Source organism: Halichoerus grypus, chromosome 5 (genome assembly GCF_964656455.1).
Source record: "Halichoerus grypus chromosome 5, mHalGry1.hap1.1, whole genome shotgun sequence".
Classification (NCBI taxonomy): domain Eukaryota; kingdom Metazoa; phylum Chordata; class Mammalia; order Carnivora; family Phocidae; genus Halichoerus; species Halichoerus grypus.
Window position 1 is genome coordinate 98,194,362 of NC_135716.1, and position 18,132 is coordinate 98,212,493.

At 41.2% G+C, this 18,132-nt stretch overlaps 1 protein-coding gene across 1 annotated transcript in view; it reads right to left on the bottom strand.

Annotated features, from left to right (window-relative positions):
* The window catches only part of EEIG2 (EEIG family member 2), an 84,335-nt gene extending 71,581 nt beyond the window's left edge, over positions 1-12,754 (bottom strand). The window contains exon 1 of the mRNA XM_036109944.2: positions 12,503-12,754. Within this exon, the coding sequence (XP_035965837.1) occupies positions 12,503-12,642 (140 nt within the window). The 5' untranslated portion in view covers positions 12,643-12,754. The remainder of the gene's footprint in view (positions 1-12,502) is intronic.
* Positions 12,755-18,132: the final 5,378 nt, after the last annotated feature.

Sequence of the window (18,132 nt, forward strand, 5' to 3'; positions counted from 1 at the left end):
TGAAAGACCTGTATTCTGAAAACTCTAAAACAATGATGAAAGAAATTGAAGATGATTGGAAAGATATTCCATGCTCATGGATTGAGAGAAAAAATATTGTTAAAATGTCCATATCCACACAAAGCAATCGACAGATTTAATACAATCCCTATCAAATTAGCAACAGCTTTTCACAGGACTGGAACCACAAAAGACCCTGAATAGCCAAAGTAATCTTGAAAAGAAGAACAAAACTGAAGATACACAATCCCAGATAACAATATATACTACAAAGCTGTAGTAATCAAAACAGTATGGTACTGTCACAAAAACAGACAAATCAATGGGACAAAATCGAGAGCCCAGAAATAAACCCATGAGTATTTTGTCAATTAATCCTCAACAAAGGAAGCAAGAATTTGCAATGGGAAAAAGACAGTCTCTTCAACAAATGGTGTTGGTTAACCTGGACAACTACATACAGAAGACTGAAATTGAAGCACTTTCTTACACTATACACAAAAATAAACTCAAAATGGATTAGAAACCCAAATGTGAGACCCGAAACCATAAAAATCCTAGAAGAGAGCACAGGCAGTAATTTCTCTGACATCAACTGCAGCAACATTTTTCTAGACTGTCTCCTAAGGCAAGGAAACAAAAGCAAAAACAAACTAGTGGGATTACATCAAAATAAAAAGCTTTTGCACAGCAAAGAAAACAATCAACCAAACAAAAGACAATGTACTGAATGGAAAAAGATATCTGCAAATAATATATCTGATAAGGGCTTAATATCCAAAATATATTAAGAACTTACACAACTCAATTACCTCCCCCCAATAATCCAATTAAAATAGGTGGAAGACATGAACAGACATTTCGCCAAAGAACATCCAGATGGCCAACAGACACATGAAAAGATGCTAAACATCACTCATCATCAAGGAAATGCAAATCAAAACCACAATAAGATATCACCTCACACCTGTCAAAATGGTTAAAATCAAAAACATAAGAAACAAGTATTGGAGAGGATGTGGAGAAAAAGGAACCCTTGTGCACTGTTGGTAGGAATGCAAACTGGTGCAGCCACTGTGGAAGACAGTATAGAGGTTCCACAAAAAATTAACCATAGAACTATCATATGATCCAGTTATCACACTACTGGGTATTTACCCAGAGAATATGAGAACACTAATTGGAAAGGATATATGTACCCTTAGGTTTACTGCAGCATTATTTACAATAGCCAAATTATGGAAGCAGCCCCAGTGTCCATCAATTGATGAATGGATAAAGAAGATGTGGTGTATTTGTGTGCTATAAAAAAGAATGAAATTTTGCCATGTGGAACAACATGGATAGATCTAGACAGTATAATGTGAAATAAGTCAGTCAGAAAAAGACAAATACTACATGATTTCACTCATATGTGGAATTTAAGAAATGAAACTATGAACAAAGAAAAAAGACAAAAAATCAGTCTTAAATATAGAGAATAAACTGGTGGTTACTGAGGAGAGGTGGCTGGGGGAATGGGTGAAATAGGTGATGGGGATTAAGAGTGCACTTATCATGATGAGCACTGAGTAATGTATAGAATTGCTGAATCACTATATTCTATACCTGGAACTAATATAACACTATATGCTAATTATACTAGAATTAAAAAATAAATAATTAAAAAAAAGAATTCTGGGATGGGAGGAGGGAGGGAGTCCAAGATGGGAGCCTAGGAAGATCCTGAACTCTCACCTCCTCCCACAGATATGCCAAATCTATAGCTACATATGGATCATTTCTCTCTGATAAAGATCTAAAAACTAGATGAAGTACTCTCCACAACAAAGGAAAAAGGGACCACATCAAGATGGGTAGGCGAGGCAGAGACACAGCCTTACAAAAAAACCCCCAAAAACCCACTTCTGGTGTGGTGACCCAGAATAGGGATGGATCTCACCAGACAGACACTTCTCTGGAGGAGTCAGGGATTGGTGCTCCACAATGGGCCCCCAGTCCCTGGGATCTGAACCACGAAGACGAGCCCCTGGAATGTCTGGCTTGTAAAACCAATAGGTCTGATAGGTAAAACTGTAAAACTCAATAGGTCTGGGGGTCCCAAAGTGCTATAGGAAACTGAGATTCCACTCTTGGAGGGCTCATGTACAGTCTCACTCACCCTGAGACCCAGTGAAAAAATAGCAGTTTGAAAAGAGGCAAGGTTTTGTGTGGGAGAGATTCATTTGCTGATCTGGGGACATTGGTTGGAGGAGTAGGGGACAGTTTAGATGCTTCCCAGATATGGATGAACTGGTAGACACCACTGTTTCACTCTCCACACTGCCTACCAGCACAGGTGGGTGACCTTGGATGTGGTGCCCTCTCACTGTCTTGCTGGGATGGGTCAGGTGAGCAGTCATGGCACATGCTGAGACCAGAGAGCATAAACAGTTGTGGAGTTCTCCTGCTCCCTAGCTAAAGTCTGCCAGCACTGGCTGTTGCAACCCATCCCTGCCCTCCCCTGGCTGGGGCTGGCAAGTGTGAGTAGTTGGGGCATCCTCCCACTCCCAAGCCTAAAGTCAGTGCATGCACACAGACAAGGCACTCACTCTCTTGCTACATTGCTGAATACCACCAGTGCAAGAAGTCAAGACATTTTCCCACTGCTTTTCTAAAGCTGGGAACCAACCCCCTACACCTTCCAGCTCCTTTACTAAAGCCAGTGGGCATGTGCAATCCATATAGGGGACATCTGTTGATTGTCTGACCCTCGTGGCCAAGAGGACCAGCATTCTAGAGCTCCCCAGGACTGTAAAAGTCCAAAAGACAGCTCTTGGTAGGCCACTATGCCCTGGGCACTACAAAGACAGCAGACTGAAACATAACCCTAGTCTTCCTGTGAAAAAGGCCTATTTACTTAGCCTGAAGCTTCAGCCTGAGGGATAGGCTTCAGGTTTCCCACCCATCTAGAGGCTAAGGAGGCATATCCAGGGAATGTAAGCAGGGAAATACCATCCTTGTGCATCCCACTAGCCTTGCTACAGCTCAATGAGCCTTCCCAGATTTTTGCAACTGTTGCCCAGGGTCAAGATCTCCTGGTCTAGAGGCTAAGAGAGATTATGACTGTGGCTCCATTGGATTTTTATATATTTGCAAACTTTTAAAAGCTCCTGCCTGAGGGTCTGACTTCCAAACTAGGTGATAAATGAGATTCCTTCCCTTGGATCACTAATAGGTCTTGGCACAACCTCAACAACAGGGGCATATCAAGAATAAATCAGGTGGCTTAGATAATCGCAAAGGTTTGAGAGACAGCCAAGAGTTAGGGCAATGTTGAATGAGAATGAGCATCACTTACACAAGGCCACTCCTTCAAGATAGAGAGGTAGCTGTTTCACTTAATACATAGAAAAAACACAGAGAGTCAAGTAAAATAAGGAAACAAAGAAACATGTTCCAAATAGAAAAACAAGACAAAACCTCAGAAAAAGGCCTTAATGATATAGGGATAAGTAATCCACCTGATAGAAAAATCAAAGTAATGGTCATAAAAGTGTTCACCAAACTCTGGAGAAGAATGGATGAACACAGTAAGAACGTCAACAAAGATATAGAAAACGTTAAAAAAAAGTACCGAACAGAAGTCACAGAGCTGAAGAATACAAGAGCCAAACTGAAAAATATACCATAGAGGTTCAACAGTATACTGGATGAAGGAGAACTGGATCAGTGAACTGGAAGATAAAGAATTGGAACTCACCCAAACAGAGCAGAAAACAGAAATGAGAATTTAAAAAATGAAGATAATTTAAGGAATATCTAGGACAACATCAAGTGAAATAATATTTGTGTTTTAGGGGTCCCACAAGGGTAAGAAAGAGAGTAAGTGGCAGAACACTTACTTGAAGAACTATGGCTGAAAACTTCCCTAACCTAGAGAAGGAAACACACGTCCAGGTCCAGGAGGTCCAGAGAGTTCCAAATACAATGAACCCAAAGAGAGCTACCAAGACACATTATGATTAAAATAAAAAGTTAAAGAGAGAATCTTAAAAGATGCAAGAGAAAAACAAAAATTGTTATGTATAAGAGAAACCCCATAAGGCTATCAGCAGAAACTTTGCAGGTCAAAAGAGAGTAGCATGAGATATCAAATGGCTGAAAGGAAAAAAAAAATTTCCAACCAAGAATACTCTACCCACCAAGGTTATCATTCAGATTTGAAGGAGAGATAAAGAGTTTTCCAGACAACCAAAAGCGAAAGTTCATCACTACTAAACTGGCCTTACAGAAATATTAAAGAGACTTCTTTAAGCTGAAAAGAAATAGAACTAATTAATAAGAAGAAAACATATGAAAGTAAAAATCTCACTGGAAAAGGTAAATATACAGTAAAGGTAGTGGACTAATAACTTATAAAGCTATCAAAAGGCTAAAAGACAAAAGTAGTAAAATTAACTAAAACCACAAGAATTAGTTAAGGGATTTATAAAATTAAATGGTGTAAAAAATGACACCAAAAACACAACGTGGCAGGGGAGAAAAAAGTGTAGGGTTTTGAACATGTTCAAATTTAAGTTGCTTTCAATTTAAAATAGACTGCTATATACATAGGATGATATATGTGAGCCTTATGGTATCCACAAAGCAAAAACTTATGGTAAATACCAAAAGAAAATTAGAAAGGACTCTGAACACAATACTAAAGAAAGTCATCAAATCACAAGGGAAAACAGAGACAAGAAAAAAAGAGAGGAACTACAAACACCAGAAAACAATGAACAAAATGGCAGTACGTACATACCTATCAATAATTACTTTAAATGTAAATGGACTAAATTCTCCAATCAAGAGACAATAGAGTGGATGAATAGCTTAAGGAATAAGACACATCTATATACTACCTACAAGAGACTCACTTCAGAAGGGCACACAAAGACTGAAAGTGAAGGGATGGAAAAAGATGTTCCATGAAAATGGAAACAAAAAGAAAGCTGGTGTAGCTATACTCACATTGGGCAAAATGAACTTTAAAACAACCTATTTATAATAAAAATGATTAAGGGCACAACCCAGCAAGAAGATATAACATTTATAAATATAAATGCACCCAACATAGAAGCACCATAATATCTAAAGCAAATATTAACAGACCTGAAGAGAGAAATTGATAGTAATACAATAATAGTAAGGAACTTCGTTACATCACCACATTTATTTACACCCCATTACATGAATGGATAGATCACCCAGATAGAAAATCACTAAGGAAATATTAGCCTTAAATGACATATTAGACCAGATGGACTTAACAGATATACAGAACATTCCATCCAAAAGCATCTGAATACACACTCTTCTCAAGTACACGTGAAACATTCTCCAGGATCAGTCACATTTTAGGCTACAAAACAAGTCTCAATAATTCAAGACTGAAATAATATCATGCATCTTTTCTGACCACAATGGTATGAAAGTAGAAATCACTTACAAGAAAAAAACTGGAAAAACTACAAGTACATGGAGATTAAACCACAGGTTACTGAACAACTATTAGGTCACTGAAGAAATCAAGGGAGAAATAAGAAAATACCTAAAGATTAATGAAAACAGAAATACAACATACCAAAATCTATGTGATACAGTAAAAGGTGTACTGGGAAAGTTCATAGCAATACCTCAAAAAATAAGACAAATCTCAAATAAGCAATTTAACTTTACACCTAAAGAAAGAAGAAGAACAAATGAAGCCCAAAGTTAGTAGAAAGAAGGAAATAACAAAGATCAGAATGGAAATAAATGAAATAGAGATAAAGAAGACAAATAGTCAATGAAACTAAGATCTGGCTCTTTGAAAAGGTAAATAAAATTGACAAACCTTTAGCTAGACTCCCCAAGAGAAAAAGAAAGATGGCTCAAATAAATAAAATCAGAAACTAAAAGAGAGGGCACTTGGGTGGCTCAGATGGTTAAGCATCCGACTCTCGATTTCGGCTTAGGTCATGATCTCAGGGTGGTGAGATCAAGCCCCATGTTGGGCTTTGCCCTGGGCATGGAGTCTGCTTAAGATTCTCTCTTTCCCCCTCCCTCTGTCCCTCCCTCCCTCTAAAAAAAAAAAATTAAAGGGGAGAAGTTACAACTTATATCACACAAATATAAAGGATCATAATAGGCTACTATGAACAATTACATGCCAACAAATTGTAGAACATAGAAGAAATGGATAAATTCCTAGAAATTTACAATCTTCCAAGCCTGAATCATGAGGAAATAGAAACTGAACAGACTGATTACTAGTAAGGAGATTGAATGATGGCTTCACTGGTAAATTCCACCAAAAATTCAAAGATTAATACCTATCCTTCTCAAACTCTTCAAAAACAAAACAAAACTGAAGAGGGAAAGCTTCTAAACTTAATTTTATGAGGCCAGCATTACCCTGATATCCAAATGAGAAAATGACACCATAAAAAAATAAAAGAGAGAGAGAGAGAGAATTACAGGCCAATATCCCTGGTGAACATAGGTCAAAAATGCTCACAAAATATTAGCAAACTGAATTCAACAATATATTAAAAGGATCATATACCAAAATCATATGGGATTTATTTCAGGGATTCAAGGATGGTTCAACATCTGCAAATCAATCAACATAATATACCACATTAACAAAATGAAAGATAAAAAGCATATAATCGGCTCAATAGAGCAGAAAAAGCATTTGACAAAATTCAACATCCACTTAAGATAAAAACTCTCAACAAATTGGGTACAAAGGGAATGTACCTCAACATAATAAAGGCCATAAATGACAAAACCACAGTTAATATCATACTCAACAGTGAAAATCTAATTTTTTTAGGGGAGGAGGGGCAGCGGGAGAGGGAGAGAGAGAATCTCAAGCAGGCTCCATGCCTAATGCAGAGCCTGATGTGGTGCTCAATCTCACGACCCTGAGATCATGACCTGGGCTGAAATCAAGAGTCACACACTTAATCTACTGAGCCACCCAGGCACCCATCAACAGTGAAAATCTAAAACCTTTTCCTCTAAGATCAGGAACAAGACAAGGATGCCCACTATACTCATTTTTATTCAACATAGCATTGCAAGGCCTAGTCACAGCAATTAGACAAGAAAAAAGAAATAAAAGGCATACAATTCGAAAATGAAGGGAAACTGTTACTATTTACAGATGACATGATACTATAAATAGAAAACCTTAAAGACTCTACTAAAAAACTGTTAGAACTAGTAAATGAATTCAGTAAAGCTGCAGGATGCAAAATTAATATATAAAAATCCGTTGCATTTTTTTTTTTAAGGGTTTTATCTATTTATTTGAGAGAGAGAGAGTGAGCGAAAGAGCACAAGCGGGGGAGCAGCAGAGGCAGAACAGAGGGAGAAGCAGACTCCCCGCTGAGCAGGGAGCCCAATGTGGGGCTCAATCCCAGGACCCTGGGATCATGACCTGAGCCAAAGGCAGACGCTTAACTGACTGAGCCACCTAGGCACCCCAAAATCTGTTGTATTTCTCTACAGCAATAACTAAGTAGCATAAAGAGAAATCAGGAAAATAATCCCATTTATAATTGTATAAAAAAGAATAAAATACCTAGGAATTAATTTAACCAAGGAAGTGAGAGACCTATATACTGAAAAGGATAAGACACTGATGAAAGAAATTCAAGATGACATAAATAAATGGGAACATATTCTGGGCTCATGGACTGGAAGAATTAATATTGTTTAAATATCTCTACTACTCAAAGCAATCTATATATTCAATGCAATCCCTATTAAAATTCCAGTGAACTTTGTCACAGAACTAAAACAAATAATTCTAAAATGTGTATGGAACCACAAAAGACCCTGAATAGCCAAAACAATAACATTGAGAAAGAAGAACAAAGCCAAAAGTATCACACTACCTGATTTCAAACTATACTACAAAGCTGTGGTAATCAAAACACTAGGACACTGACATAAAACCAGATTCACAGACCAGTGAAACAGAACAGAGAGCCCAGAAATAAACCCATGCACATATGTTCAATTAATTTAGGACAAAGTAGGCAAGAATATATAATGGGAAAAGGACACTCTTCAACAAATGGTGTTCAGAAAATGGACATGCAAAAAAAATGAAACACGATGTGCAGTGAACTAAAATCTTGAAAACATGAATACGTATTCTGGCCAAAGGGAAGAAATCCTTTCAGCTTGTTTACAAAGTAAAAGATCCAATACACAGATGTGCTCATTAGCTTCCCAGACACTCCCTGAATTCACATGGTTTTTTGCCACAACTCATGTGAAACTTGGGAAAGTATTTAGCTAGAGTACAAAAAAACATGAACAAAATAAGGCAAACTTGGAAATCCTAAAAATACAGGAAACTTTTCTTCTTATTCCTTTATTAAAGCAGACCAGAAATGAAACTTGTTCTGACCGTCTTAACAAACCTCAAAAGAGATTTAAATGCTTTTACAAAGGAAGCATGCACTTAAAAAGACTTAGTGTAATTTTCTGTCTTTTTGAAAGGTTCAAAAATATTTTATTAGGCAATAATTTGATTTCAGTTTATTAGATTACTATAATCATACGTGTATTTTCTGAATGTTTTATTAACTATGGTACGTAAAACCTGACAATTTTAATAACATTTATTACAAATAAACACCTTCTAGTCTTTATATTTTTTCTAACCTCTTCACTAAACACACTTTTCCAGCAGAAACTGGATCCTTCTAAAATTAATTTTCACTACTAATCTTTAAAAGGGCAAAAAGGGTAAGGAAATTCTAGATGAAAAGTTCAGTAAGCAGGCTTACTTACAATAGACCAGAATCTAAGAAACCCACAATAAACATGTCTCCAAGTGCATATCACTCATTGTCATCTCAATGTAGTGTGTCCAACATATAACCTACCTCCTCGTATCCTCCCCCACAATATACTATCAACAAATACACCTCACACATACCGTGATACACCTCAACAAAACAGAACAAAACAAAGATTCTTCTTGACTTTCTTACTCTGTCATGTCATCAAGGCCTTTGTCATAGCATTATCATGTTATCAGCCACTTATATGAAAAACCTACAAGTTCAGGTACTTATTAGCTCCTCTGGGTTATTTTAACAGACTCCTAATTTGTCTCCCCATTTCTCGTCTATGACAAACATCAGCCAGCTAGCCAGTTTAAATACCACTTTAATCACAATAGAACTTAGTGCAAGAATCTCAAATTGACTTTTATCCTATGAGCAGTGGAAAGCAAACTATAATGGTACTCAAAGTCTTTATCTTCTGCTTCTGTTCAATGTGAACTCTCTCTGCAGTCAGGCTGAGCTATCACCAGCTCCTACTGGTGACCTGTTCAAGCTGTCCTCTCATCCTCACTTCCTCGTTAATGCAAATTAATCCTCCCAGCACGCTCCACTGGAAAGCTACTGTGGTTTTGTTTTTTGTTTGGTTGGCAACAGAGTTTTTTATTTTAAAGATTTAAGATTTAATTAATTTATTTATTTTAGAGGGGGAGGAGCAGAGTGGGGGGACAAGGAGACTCCACACGGAGTGTGGAGCCAGATCGGGGCTTGATCTCAGGACCAAGATCATGACATGAGCTGAAATCAAGAGTGGGACACAACTGACTGAGCCACCCGGGCACCCCTTATTTTTTAAAAAATTAAAATCTAGCATTTATTTATTTTTATTTTTTTTAAAGATTTTATTTATTTATTTGACAGAGAGAGAGACAGCGACAGAGGGAACACAAGCAGGGGGGGTGGGAGAGGGAGAAGCAGGCTTTCTGCTGAGCAGGGAGCCCGATGTGGGGCTCGATCCCAGTACCCTGGGATCATGACCTGAGCCGAAGGCAGGCACTTAACGACTGAGCCACCAGGTACCCCGAAAATCTAGCATTTAATCAGAGATGCAATGCCTAGACTGGCATCCAAGAATTAAAAGTTATGCAATTTAAAAATAATTCATATCCTTTAGGTGTTTCAAGTTTTCTTTTTTTTTTTGTAAAATGAGGTAGCTTTTTTCAAACCAACACTTTTGTAATTCTCAGGATAAAGGAATTAAGTATCAACATCTTAAAGGAAGCAAACCCTCTTGGACAAGCGCCTTGTCTTCTCTTTAAATGTTGATTGGGTGTGGATGCCTGGCTGGCTCAGTCGGTTAAGCGTCTGCTTTCGGCTCAGGTCATGATCCCAGGGTTCTGGGATCGAGTCCTGCATCAGGTTCCTGAGGAGTCTGCTGCTCTCCCCGCTTGTGCGTGTGCTCTCTCTCTCTCTCTCTGACAAATAAAGAAATCTTAAAAGAAGAATGTTGATTGGGTGCTAGAGCACTGTGATAGCTGTTTTTGGTACATCATCTTACTAAATCCTCATAACAACCCTATATGCCAGTGATGGTTTCTATTTTATAGACGGAAACTTTGAGAGGCTGAATAACCCACCCAGGTTTATCATGGTGCAGTTGGGATTTAGATGCAGATCTGCCTCATTCTAAATCCTCGCTCTTAGTTTTACACCAACTACCTCTACCTAACAAGGCACAGGCTCCTTATTATAAATCATTTCCCTCCAAACAGTAGGGGTAAGGCCACATTGTTGTCGGAAGAGAAAGCGGTAAGTTGAACCCAGGATACTCCGCTTTCTCCTTTCCAATTCTTGCAAATTAGAAATCAAATTATACCCCCTGCTTGTTAAAATCATTAGGAAGCTCCCCATTCAGCACAGCACATAATTTTCTCCTTCATCTGGCATCAGTCTGTTTGAAATTAGACAGACCTGTATCGAGATCTTGACATCTTACTTACCAGATCTGCAGGCCTTGGGAAAGTTAAGCTTTCTGAGTCTCAGTTTATTCATCCACAAAAAAGGAATCCCTACCCCACAGGTTTGCTGTGAGAATGAAATAAGATAATATACTTAAAGGACCCAACCTACATGTATTTGCTGAATAAATGACTGCCTGCAATACTGGAATAACTGACTTGCGAGTAGCAAGCCAAATCAATAATCTGAGGGAGAATGAGGTAAGAGAGAGGTGCCCTGACCACCAGGTGTCACCAGAGACCCAGAAGAGCTGGTCTAACTGCCAGAAGTGGCAGGGTGGGACCCTGCAGCAAACAGGGTAAGACACAGGGTAAGACAGTCATTTGCACCTACAGGACATTCAAGAATTGGTTTTGGCTTTTCCACACTTGAAGAGCTGGTACAATATTTGCTGCACCATTTTAAGTCACACTGTTCTCTCACCAGTGTGTTAAAAATGATTGTAGTGCAATTAATTAGCTGAATAGCCACAAAAGATCTGGCAGCACAGTTTAATCTTAAAAAGTATCCTTGGCTAATTTCTTTAATTCTGAGAGTCGATAATGCTTTATACATCCTTTGCTTTGGCCAACTAGCCATTTACATTTTCTGGCTTCTATAGGCTTCAGCGTTGCCACCGCAGACAATTTTCTGACCCCAATTCCACAACCCATTGACCTTATTTCCTTTACACTAATAGGGATGACAGGTAAAAAGAAAGCAGAATATTTTTAGGGTAAAAATAAAGTCTATGAGCAGTAAATTTAGGCAAAATAAGCATTAACTGTTAACCTCTTACCTTGATCTCAGGAACTTAAAAATTCATTTTAAAAGTTTCTGTAAATTTCCTATTTTCTTAAGGAACACTTACCTTACAGCAAATCTGTCAACCTACCAAATAGACCTTACATGACTCAAGGAACACTACCACCCTTGGCTTCATTCTGTAACCTGCCAATGACTCTCCCTGAGAGTGCCCAGCGGCTCATTTCAAAATGAGGGCATGTCTGGGCTCTCCTTCTGGTTCTAAGTCCTTCACATTGAGAGCCACCAGTGGCCACCTCAAGACTGGTAATTCAGTGAGTGTTAGCGCGTAACTGCAGACGCAGCTCTCTGATGAGGCACAGACTGTTGTCTCATCTGCCAGGGAACACTTGACTCAAGTCAAGCCTGATCGGGCCTACCCTGGCCGCATCCTGGGCTTCGGAGTCCCCAAGTAAGCAACAAGAGAAAAGGAGTTACGCCAAACACAGGTTTCTGTTCAGAGCCAGGGCTCTTGGAACTCAAGCAGTTTGAGTTATTTTTGCTTTTGTTTTAACAACAATTCAAGTTCCACTTTGCATTTCGCAAATATGGAAATGTCTTAAGATAAACCAGAAGTATTCTCTTCCTTCTGGCCATTGCTCCCATTCCCAGAGAATTTAGGAGGGAAGCGCAGATACCGGGAACCATCTGGAATCAGGAAAGCAGGAGCCAAGCCCAGCTGAGATGGACCCATTTGCAAAGCACTTCGTGCAGATCAATAAACTCCTGACTGATTTCAGACTGGTCCCTGGAGAAAGAGAAGCTCGCGAGGCTGGCCTTCCCCCTGGAGCAAATGGGCCGAGGAATGACAAGCTGCCCATCGAAAAAACCCCCGCGGGGCAGGCGCGGGCGCAGCGGCTCGAGGGGCGCGGAGGGCGCGTTACCTGGGGGACTCTGCGGTAAAGCTGCCGCCGTCCAGCAGCCGCATCTTGCAGAAGAGGACCCCATTGACGAAGGGCACCGAGGAGAGCTCCTCCAGCTCGAAGTCCACCTTAAACTTAAACTTCTTCTTCTTCATCATCATGAGAGCCAGACGCCGGCGAGCGGGGTGCGGGGGCGGCCCCAAGGGGCGCGCGGGCCGGCGCCGCCGCCTCAGCTCGCGGGAGCCCCGGGCCCGCGCAGCCCCATGGCCGGGGCCGCGAGCTGCGCGCGGGGGCGCGGCCGGGGGGCGCCGCGGGCCGGCCGGAGCCGGGGCAGGGGCCGCCGCCGCCGCCGCCTCTCGCGGCAGCCCGGGCCGGAGCACGGCGGCGCGGACCCCGCCCGCCCGCGAGGATTGGTCGTGCTGCAGCTCGCCTGGGCTGTGGGCGCCCTTTCGGTGTGCAGTTCGCCGCCGCCGCCGCCCGTCTGAGAGCCGGGAGAGGCGAAGCCTGGAAGACTGCCGCTGCCGCCGCTGCTGCCGCTGCCTCAGCGCCACGGGGCCCGAGGCGCCCCTAGCGGCGGCGGCCAGCAGCGCACCGCGGGGCGGAAGCGGGAGGGCGGGCGAGGAAATTCGGGGCGGGCGGGCGCTTCGCCGGGAAACTGACCCACGACGGCAGTTAGAGCGTCACGCCTCTCTGGGGTTAAATAAAGACAAACCCAACCAAAAAGGACCTTCCTTCTACAGTTTCCTCTCAGCCTTGTTTCAGTTTTTGCTCCGCCTCCTTTCCCCCCTCCCCCTCCAGTGATTTTTTTTTTTTCTCTTGGGTTTGAGAGTCATGGGTTAATAGGGTTAATCAGAATCTCCACGACGTTATTTTCGTCAAATCGAAATCCTAAAACTAAAATTTCCTTTAGATATTCTAAATTCACAAGGCTTCTAATGTAAAATGAGGACGAGGCAGGAAAAAGGAAAGGGATTAAAATGTGTTGAGGGCCTGCCAGGTGCCCAGGCACTGCACTGCTCTAGGCGTTTTCTCTTATTTATACTTTAATTCCTGTCTCCCAGGATAAGAGTACAGGAGGGGTTAAAATAATACCTTCCCTTTTAAAATACGGCTGTCCATAACGGAGAACCGAAAAGCCGGAAAATAAAGCCTCCCTAAGATGCACGGCGATTACCTTCCTTCCATAGGCATGTATATGTTGTTACAATATATGTTGCCTACTTGGTTACATAAAGTTAGTTTTTTCAAACTGAGTTATTGTCCTTTTAACTCAAGATTCCCTCCCACTAATCTCTGAAAGCGTGTGATTGCAGAGATTCTCATTCCCAGTTCATTCATTTATTCATGCATTCATTCCTATAAAATAGTTTTTAATCACCTTAGAATGTCAGTCACTGGCTAGACCCAGTGATCAAAAAAACAAAGACAAAAACCTGCCCTCAAGAATTTTACCATCTAGTGAGAGACATATGTAAATCAGTCATTAAAAACTAAATCTAGCATCAAGTTGTGTTTGTTCAGAATAAAGAAGCAATTTGTCTAGAATTTAGAAGAGGAAGCAATTAGGTGAGGTTAACCTGTGTTCTGAATTTCAAAGAATGTGTAGGATTTGCCTGAGGTGTCCCAGGTGGAAGAAATAGAAGACCCAGAGGCAGAGTTTAGGAGTTGGGCTTGGGGGTTTGGTGGTGGATAAAGCTGGTTGCCCCCCAGGACAGGAAAGGCAGTGGGAAGAGTTAAGGGGACTTCGGGGTTTGTAACTTGGACATATAGGTGCATGTTAATTCCACTGGCTGAGTTTTGGAAGCAGGAGGAGGGCAGGTTGGGAATGAAAGAGTTATTTGAACTGCCTGTGAGATATCCTGGGAGAGTGGCCAGCCTTAGCTCAGGTGAAAGGTTAAGATTAAAAACATGAGGGAATTAGGGTATTCTCTGATGGCTGAAACCCCAAAGGTGGATAAAAATGAGTTACTCTGAAGAATAGTTAATGGGTAGATGGAAGAAGAGGAGTCTGTGAAGGTGCCTGAGAACAGTCAGAGAAAGAGATCAAGAAAGAGAGATGGAAAAGAAAGAAAGAAAAAGAGAGATGAGCTGGAAACCAAGAGTTTTAATCATTTAACATTCATAGTTATTAAGAACTACTGTGTGCCAGGCACTATGCTACTATCCTTGGGGCTTGAGATAGAAATGAATAAGACACACAGGGGCTTATAAATGAATGGAGGATAGCATAGATATGCAAACAAATCAATGAGAGAGAGAGACAGATCCATGATCCCCAGACAACAGAGGGAGTTTCCAGAAAGTGCTGCAGAGCATTCCTAGGGGATTTGGACTGAAAAGAATCTATTACATTGAAGAGCTAGGAGGTCATTGGTACTATTGGCAAGAGAAGTCCCCATAAAAAGTGGTGGCAAAGTGAGATTAAAAAGGTCTGGGAAGGGGGCGTCTGGGTGGCTCAGTCGTTAAGCGTCTGCCTTCGGCTCAGGTCATGATCTCAGGGTCCTGGGATGTAGCCCCACATCGGGCTCTCTGCTCGGCGGCAAGCCTGCTTCTCCCTCTCCCATTCCCCCTGCTTGTGTTCCCTCTCTCGCTGTGTCTCTGTCAAATAAATAAAATCTTAAAAAAAAAAAAAAAAAAGGTCTGGGAAGTAAATGGAAGGTAGTAATGAGGAGTGGGTGTCTAAAAACTATTTTTTATGATTTTTGCCAGTGAATGAGAAGAGAGGACAGTAGCTAGAGGAGGAGGGCTCAAGCTTTTTCAATAACATTTAGGTACTATCTAAGATTTAGTCAGAGCCTATTAGGTACCAAGCACCTTAATAGGTCCTAGAGATCTGAGCTGCAGTCCCTGTTCTATATCTTACAGTCTACCAGAGGACACAAATAAATATGCACGCGGTGGAAGTACAATGTAACATTGAGTTCTATCTGTATGTGATGGTGATTAGAGGCTGCCTGGGGAGCACATACTAACCTCTAACGAGGATAATTAGGTTTATGGAAGAGTTCCTGGGGTAAGTGACATTCGCACTGATGTCTGAATGATGAGAGTGGGGGGTAGGGAGCAGTTTCCAGGAAAAAGGTACTGCATGTGCAAAAGCTCAGAGGAAGAGAGCCCATGCTGCAGGAGGAACTGAAAGTCATTCAGTCTGGCTGCAACTTACAGTGGGGTGTGGTGACAGGGATACAATAGGCAGCCGTTGACGTTTTAACACAGAGAAATGTGAAGGGGCCTGATTTGCATTTTTTAAGATCTCCAGCTGGAGGAACGGAGTCTAATACTCTCTTGTTGATCCATGGTTTGAATGAATTAAAGCCCAGACAAGAAACAGACATCAAACTCAAAGTGTTTAAATGAGGAAAGTTCAATGAAAGGACTCTTTACTGAGGGCAGGGTAAGGGACACACAGTCTGGTGGGGGAGCTGAAAGGAGGGAGGATAAATATCCTGGCCTCTCTCACTTCTTGCCTTCTGATCTCCTGCTGGTACCTCCCATGATCCAAAGCCAGAAGGCAAAGGAACCTGGAAGATGCAGTTCGTAGAAGATGGGCTCAACCAGTACCTGGCATTAGTGGGTATTCAATAAATGTTTCTTGAAATGATCTGAAGGTGCTAGACATAAGCTAAGACTACTTGTGTCAGAGATTTGGTAGTTCTTACAGTCTCCTCTACTATGAGAAGAAAGTATTAAAGGTCTTCAACTAAAAGGAGTGGGCAGAAGAAAAAGTAACCATACCAAACAATTAGAGAATAATTATATAAGTTAAAGTTAGGTTAAGCTACAAATAAAAGAAAACTCAAACAACAGTGGCTTAAATATGACAGAAGCTTATTTCTCTCTTAATTAAAGTCAGGAGGTAAGCAGTGCAAAGCTGGTAGGAGAGCTCCATGATTATCGGGGACCTCAGCTCTGTTTTTCCATCATCCTTAACATGTGCTTTTCACCCTGTGGTCTAAGATGGCTGCTTGAGCTCCAGCACCATTTCTCACTTCCAGCCAGGAAGAAGCTGGAAGGAAGAAAGGTATATTCCCTCCCTTCAAGAACACTTCCTGAAAGATGCGAAGTCTACTTTTACTTAAATTCTATTGGCCGGTGGAATGTGAACAGAAATAATGGCACCAGTTCCAGGCCTGGCTCACAGAAACTTCCCACCCATGATCTTCCCTCTCTTCTGGTCTCTGCTGGTTGGAATTTGGTGTCAAGGGAAACTTTTGAAGTTACTTGTTGAAGATGACAGAGCCTCTAGAAGGCTGGGTCCCTAGGTGACTGTATGGCAAAGGGTTATTCCCCCGCTCCTCCACCCCTGACCAGGAACACTTATACTGAACTGTTAGGTGAGTAAGAAACAAATTTTACTGGGACTTTTTGAGGTATGTTTGCCCCAATAGCTAGCATTACCTTAATACAGAAATTGTTACAGATAGGGTGCTATCATGCAAATCTAAAATTAGGCAGGCAGTAGACAACAAAGAAACTATTATTAGGAGCTGGAAAATGGAAACCCATGGCAAGACATTTGGTAAAAAAGTTAGTGCAATATTTCAGAAGGCAAATAAGGTGACTACAAAGCCCATAGCTCTAGAAGGGGTTGGAAAAGGAAATGTTAGTAAGTTAAGTTTACTGGTTACATTTAGCAAGATATTAGAAAGATGAGATGAGCTCATGCAATAATAAGCAGGTATGCAAACATAAATGAAAAGGAATAGAGAGAGTACAAAAACTTGGAGCCTCAAGGGATTGGAAAAACTGACTGCTCTATACTTCAAAGAATAGGAAATAAGATTGAAAGAGCTTTTGAGCAACAAGACCCCATTAAAATTCAGCCATGCCGCAAAGATTAGATTTAGGGTGTGGCCTTCACATTTAAGTCTGCTAGCCCTTTGAGAGGGGGAGAAGTGTTGGGGTGAAAAAGCAAAGAAATAAATTAGGGTTGAGAATTATCTCTAGGAAAGAACTTTAGTGTTACTGGCCTAGGGAACTGACTGGATGCAAACAGATCAGAAGTCTTTCAGTTTTTGAGGGACTGTATGGCTAAAGAAACCATTTGCCTATATTAAAAGCTGTACTCTTTACAAGGAATTCATGTTTCCCCACACCTACTTCACATGAGGGCTTAGAGGAAAAGCTTTCAGAGGGTAGAGCCGGTGACCACAGAGAACAATATTGCAGAATGTAGAAGCAAGGTTTAGCTTGGGAACCTCCCCCACTGCCAGTTCAGGACCATCACGATGTCTCCAGGCAGAATTGTATCTTTGCAGTGGGCCAGTGTTTCCCTTTTTCCTCCTTACCACCTGCAAGTATTTGCTGCAATACATTTGCTCCATAATTATATATTGGGCGTGATTGGGGAAGATATCTTATTAGGTTATAGGTCACAGTGAGTTTCTCACCCTTGGGACTGTTGACACACTGAACCAGACAATTCTTTGTTGTGGGGGGCTGTCCTGTGCATTGTACAATGTTTGGCAGCATCCCTGGCCTCAAACCCCTAGATGCCCCCTCCTTCCCAGTTGTGACAATAAAAAAACACCTCCAGACCTTGTCTAATATTCCCTAGGGGACAAAGTCACCCCTGGTTGAGAATCACCAGATCACGAGATAATACAGAGTTGTATCCAGATCTGATGGAGAAGCTTGTGTAGTTACTGGAG